Below are 6,409 nucleotides of genomic sequence, written 5' to 3'. Positions count from 1 at the left end.
ATGGCCATGGCCATCCCAAGCGCCACGGAGGAGGCGGATTTCTACTACCTCAGTCCTCCTCCCGGCCTCCAGAGGCATCCAGTCTGCGGACTCTGCCCGACCCTCCCCGTCGCCGGCCTCCGGAACTCCGCTGGATTCTCCCGCATGGTCTCTGCCCACCACCATTTAGCGCGCCGCCCGCGTTCCGCCAAGAGTACCAAGCTGCGCGAGCTCTGGAGGCAGATCACGAGGGAGAGGAGGAGCCTGCCGGCGCCACCACCGCCGCTCTACGATCCGCACAGTTACGCGCAGAATTTCGACGACGGAATGTCGACGTGGGAAGAGCCGGAGAGCGTCTCCCGCTCGTTCTCGGCGAGGTTCGCAGCGCCGGCGAGAGTCCTGCAGGAATTTGAAGGTGATTATTATTGATTCATAATCAAGATTTTGGTGGATAATTCAATTTATGCTTGTGAATATATTTGGGGGAATAATTATCGAAAGAGATTTTTCATGTCTCGCATAATTTAATTTATTTTTTTGTCATAATAAATCAAAATTTTATTGGAGATGTGTTTCATGATTTTTTTTGATTAAATTATTCAGCTCAGCAATTGATCTGATTGCCGTCCTGGGTCGTTGATCTGATGACGGTCCTGAGCCATGAGTGGTTATATTTTAAAAATAACCACTTACTCGTAATTTAATCTATGAAATACATCATTAAATTTTATATTTAAATAATCTTGATTAAAGCTACACTAGAACAGTTTTAATCAAATTTCCATCTGAATACATCATTATTAAGTATTCAGTCCTTCTATATATTTTCTTAGTCAACCCATCTATATATAATATTCTGTCAATGTAATTAATAAATTAAAATATGAAATTCTCTTAAGCTAATCTTAAATTAAACGTTTCAATATTTAACTATTTCGTCTCTCGCCTCTCGATCTTCGAACATTGTAAATTTACAATTAGTGAATACGTTTATGTTTTACAAATTGTTAATGACCGTCGAACTTGAACAGCAAAGGACAAAACTCAAAAGGTCATAATAATTTGCAATCAATTAGTATTTTGCTTTGTATTTTATAAATATTAATGAAGAAGATTTTTGATTAAAAAAATTAATCGTGCAATGTGAGGGAGTCCAATTTTGGAACTTCGACTCAGGCCTATTAAAACTCAAGTATGACTTTAGCTGAGTTCTTGAATTGTCCACTACACGTGCTTCTCGATTTATTCTAGTGGTCGATAGAAATTTCTAAATGTTAAAATATAAATAGTGTTATTTTCATAAATTTTTTAGAATGATTTTTTTATAATATAAATAGTTAGCACACCTTTTAATAGTGTAGTAAAAAATAATCAGATGTCTTACCTAGTCTGTCCCTAAATTATATGTAAAACAATAAATCATAGGATTACATATAATTGATCGTCAATATAGCTAATGAGGGAGAATTTTTTTCTCTAGACCATATATCTACTGAGAATTGATAAATCTGTCACTTTTTATATAAAAATTTGATTAAATCAACATAATTGATTGGACATGATCGAATTTTAAAATTGAATTTGATTATTTTAAAAATATGTTTTTTTAATATTTTAATTATTTCATTATTTCAAGTAGTTGAGTTTCAATTTTAACTCTTAATTATTTTAAAATTTTAATTTATTTGGTTTCAATTTACTCGGTTGGATGATTAGTTAGAAAAAATTAAATTTATTTGGTTTTAATTTAATCCGTCGGAACGGTTCGGTTTTTAATTGATTGTCTCCGAAAAGACAAAAGGGTAAAAACGTCTTAGAATTTTTTGTATCTATAAAATTAGTGCACTGATTAGAGAAAATTGAAACTAATGGGTATTTTTAGTTTTTCGCACAAAACATGTAATTAATGCTGTCACATGGTAAGAGTGATGAATAAAGAAAGTGAGTCAGAGCATGTGTCGATAAACGTAAGTTTTTTTATAAAATAATAAAGGCCTCTATAACAAAATTTTTAAAATAGTATATAGGTCAGCAATTTGAAAAAGATATACTAAAAAATATATTTTAGTTACTCGGATGAACCATGCCCACCACAACCTCTACTCCTCTAGAAGGTTCATTGCTCCATAATATCCAAATTATAAAATCAACCATTTTCAAAAGGCCCAGCTGGGATCGTCCAAAACGGCGTCTCTGTTCCATTTTCCTTGTTTTTTTCTTATATATTTTTCTCTCTCCGTAACCATTTTTCTATTAAATTAAATTAAACTTTTCTCACCTTTATTTAGCTACAATGATCATTATACTATTAATTTTTGAAAAATTAACACACAATTTAATTAGACCAGTACCAGTGTAGTACTGATTTCTAAAAATCATCACAGTGCTAATTTCTAAAAACTAACATCATGATAAGACTAATTTTTAAAAATCAATATCATGTATTAACATTAACGAAGAACATATTTTGACTGTAGAGTACTGTAAAAATTTATAAGAGTTGAAATGATTCCAATTAAAATTTTCTATATTTATTAATAAATTTGGATCGAAATATATTAATAGACATAAAGAATTTAGATTTTTTTTATAAAGTTAACATAGAATGAAAGAGAATAATATAGTAAAAATATTTATAGTGTCTATGTCTAGTTTTGACATCCCTATTATAAATTATATGCATGTGTCAATTATTTTAAAGATATAAACTTTGAAAATCTTCTAATCACTACTGTTAATGATTTCAAATTGATATCTTTAGACACATATAGACTCCAGGACATTTTTGAAAACCTGTAGCACTTGGAATGCATCTGATTTCTCTAGGTCTATCAATATTTTTTTACCGAAATCTATTGATGAACCTAGTGTTGGTACCCCCAAGGTAATTTTGATGTGATCAACCAAGTCAGGTTAGATCGTATTAATTTTTAACCCTTATATCTAAGTGTGCAAGAGTTTAGGAACACAAGAAGTCGAGTAGAAGACGCAGTTAGCGAGAAACATGACACGGAAAAGGAGTCGGCAAGCTCGGTGCATTCGAAGGATGAGGTGTTGCAGAAGAGTACACCGGCAGATGAGAAGGACATGTGCGGTGGTCCAAGGGATGAGAAGCCGGGGAGGAAGTTTGCTTGAGGAGAAAGTCGGAAATTGAGTTCGGATGAACCTTATTCCGGATGGACGAAATCACCTAGACGATCAGAGCAGTAAGAGAGTCAAAAGGAAGCTGCGGAGTTACTGGAGGTGCCCTCAATGGAATTAAAAATGCATCTGCGCCTTTCAATGGAAGGCGCCTTCAACCAGGCAAAATTCAGCCGTTAGCGAAGATAGAGTTCTCTTCTTGTTTTCTCCTCAAATCTTCCTTATTGTTAGCCTACAGGATTATCGATATCCTGCCCAACATTAGTTGATATTAGAGCGGATCATATCCAATGGAAAATCATTGTGGTCGTAGTCGAACACTGTGATCGTAGCATTCAGGATATGATAATGATTGAGGATTTGCAAAGCAAGTCACATATTTAACCTAGTGTCTTGTGGTGGTGGCGCAAAATCTTGGAGATTATGAGATCTCAGATTGTAGATCTAAATCTACCTTTGATAACTCTTATCGCCAATCGACTACATACCAAGAATGTCATGGTCAAGAGGAGCCTTCTGGAGATCTCAGGTTTTGGGTTGATCTGCCTGAATTTTCTGGTACGTTACAAGTAGAGTGCTTCATTGAATGAATTAACGAAGTGGAGCAGATCTTTGATTATAAGGAAGTTCCAGATCAAATGAAGATGAAATTGATTACCATTAGACTCAAGGGGCAAGCATCAGGGAGGTAGGAGCACTTGCGACACTCACGAGATGACCTAGATGGATTCAAAGATAATTTACAAGAGGCATTTGATTAAGAAGAAGTTGATAAACCTGAAATGTTGTAAGTTGTGGAATATGCTATAATTGAAGAGGAATCTTAATATCAAATTGGAGATGAGGCCAAGATGACTAATGAACTAGTTTATGATGATGATATTGAAGAAGAAATTAATGAGGACATTGAGAATATGACCTCTCAAAGGTCTATTGATGACATGGAAGATAGTAGCTATTCATTATGGCGCCAGAGAAATCTCTGACTTCTTAACTCTAGACCATGTTGTAGTTGGTGATCTAGTTGTCAAAGAGCCTAGTATCACATTTCTAGTGGCGAAATTTGATGGCATTCTTGTGTTGGATCGAAAAGAATTTAGATATCTCCATAATAATATGATATTGTTTACCTTGGGCCTAATCCCTCATGGTTTTGCTCTTGGGTTCTACCCAAAAGGCCTCATGTCAATGGAGATATCTTTGTCTTATAAACTCATGATCTTTCCCATGTGTTTTCAATGTGGAACTATGTATGCAACATTGTAACCCCAACAATCCCCCCCCTCAAACAAAGGATCACATGCTTTTCCCATGTCCGATCCTCAACCCACCGGTCTTCCTGCCCCTCGGTCCACCCAACCTACTAGGACTTCCTTGCCTAGCCGCAACTAGGAATTCCTGCATGGTGCCTGGTCCTCTTGATTCGAACATAGGAGTCCCACACTTTCTTTATTTGAGGTTAATATTATACCCACATGGCTCAATCAGACCATAGCTCTTATGCACAGTCGGCGGTTGAACCTTCTGGAAGTCCGAGCTCTGATACCAATTGTTGGATCGAAAAAAATTTAGATATCTCCACAATAGTATGATATTGTCCACTTTGGGCCTAAGTCCTTATGGTTTTGCTCTTGGGCTCTACCTAAAAGCCTCATGCCAATGGAGATATCTTTCTCTTATAAATCCATAATCTTTCTCATGTGTTTTCAATGTGGGACTATGTTTGTAACATTGCAACCCCAACATCTTGGACTTAGGATCCAAGAAATATCAGTTGGGAATGTTACTCTTGTGTGGTACAATATGATTGAGCAAGACCTCGTCAAAGAACATGCTTTCTCTTTCTTGTTTAATCGGAATTCTAAGGAAGGGGAGGGAGGTGAAATTATATTAGGAGGAGGAGTCCAGATGTCTTGGTCTATAAAAAAAGTAAATTAGAAATGGATCATTTGTAATTACGATCGGGTCGTAGTCGCGATTCGACCATAATTAGTTGTGATAACTCCCTAGGTTCACCGTCCCCTAGGTTATAGTTTGGATTAGAATGGGCGATCGGAGGCCACCCCCACTCAGTGCCAGACTATCTGGCTACTTGTCCACTACCTGCGACCTCCGAGCGGCCTCCGGCTACCCGTCCGGATCCAAATTATAATTTGGAGGGGATGGTAAATCCAGGGAGAGATCACAACCAATCACGACTGGGTTATGGTCATAATTTAACTGTAATTATAAGTAGTCTATCCCCTAATATATTTTTTATGGACTAATTAAGGATATGTCCTCTCGAATGAGTTGATCTGATTTATTACAAGAGTGAACATATATTTGTTCCTGTGACTCAAAAAGGCTACTGGCAGTTTAATATGAGTGATGTCCTTATTGATGGCAAATCTCTAAGATTATGTGTGGGTGGTTGTGCAACGATTGCAGATTTAGGAATTTCTTTGCTAGCTGGTTCAACTACCATTATTGCTGAAATTAATCAAAGAATTGGAGTGGCTGGTATCATTAGTCAAGAGTGCAATGTAGTTGTTTTCGAATACGGACAACTAATTCTCGACCTGTTGTTGGCACAGGCGCAACCTGTCCAAATTTATGCTCAGACTGGTCTGTGTAGTTTCGATGGAACTCGTGGCATTAGTATTGGCATTGAGAGTGTAGTGAATAGTGATAGATATTCATCAAATGGACTTTAATCCTATCCGAAAACAGTGAAGATAGCAAGCTAGGATGTGGCGACACAGTTGATGCGGTGAAGACTCCACACAACCTCATACCACAAAAATGTTAGTGTCGGGGCAAGAAGGGGTTCCCAATGTTGGTCCTTCGATGCTCAAGTCAATCTCTAACGATCTCAAGAAATGGAGTACTGTATCTAAAGTATTTAGAAGACAAAGTTGCACATACCTCTATTTGTGGATGAGAACCCCCTTTTATAGTATCACTGTAGTGCTCGTGCATGCATCTCAATGCATATGCACGTTTTCCTAAGTGTTCTTGAAAAAGACAAGACAAAAAGTACCATCCACTCGGTAGTACCCGGTCCACTTGGTAGTACTCGGTCTACTCGAGCATAGCCAATCTGCTCAGCGAACTTGGATGCCCGCTTAACTTTGTCTTCCATGTCAGCCGATTTTCTTTACTTTGACCTATCTTCGGTGGGACACCTCCTCATTACTAGATTAGATTTCAAGGAGATACAATCAATAGAAATTTGAGTAAGTCGACAAAGACAACAGATAGAAAGATAAGTTAAGCAACATTGAAGTTAACAATGTAGTCAAGTGTG

At 37.0% G+C, this 6,409-nt stretch overlaps 1 protein-coding gene across 1 annotated transcript; it reads left to right on the top strand.

Moving 5' to 3' along the window:
• Positions 1-5,816, top strand: LOC122048787 (phytepsin-like). The gene is made up of 4 exons (XM_042610310.1): positions 1-394; positions 4,049-4,193; positions 4,866-5,017; positions 5,410-5,816. The coding sequence occupies exons 1-4, from the start codon at positions 1-3 to the stop codon at positions 5,814-5,816; spliced, it is 1,098 nt and encodes a 365-aa protein (XP_042466244.1).
• Positions 5,817-6,409: the final 593 nt, after the last annotated feature.

This window comes from Zingiber officinale, chromosome 2B (assembly GCF_018446385.1).
Source record: "Zingiber officinale cultivar Zhangliang chromosome 2B, Zo_v1.1, whole genome shotgun sequence".
Taxonomy (NCBI): domain Eukaryota; kingdom Viridiplantae; phylum Streptophyta; class Magnoliopsida; order Zingiberales; family Zingiberaceae; genus Zingiber; species Zingiber officinale.
This window is presented reverse-complemented; position numbering and strand designations above follow the sequence as displayed.

What these genes read in the sequence shown, in the direction of transcription:
- LOC122048787 (XM_042610310.1), top strand. Translation starts at nt 1, where the DNA reads ATGGCCATGGCCATCCCAAGCGCCACGGAGGAGGCGGATTTCTACTAC. An exon ending in AGTCCTGCAGGAATTTGAAG is followed by an intron (nt 395 to 4,048) that starts GTGATTATTATT and finishes GACCTCTCAAAG; the next exon opens with GTCTATTGATGACATGGAAG. An exon ending in AGGTGAAATTATATTAGGAG is followed by an intron (nt 5,018 to 5,409) that starts GAGGAGTCCAGA and finishes GTCCTCTCGAAT; the next exon opens with GAGTTGATCTGATTTATTAC.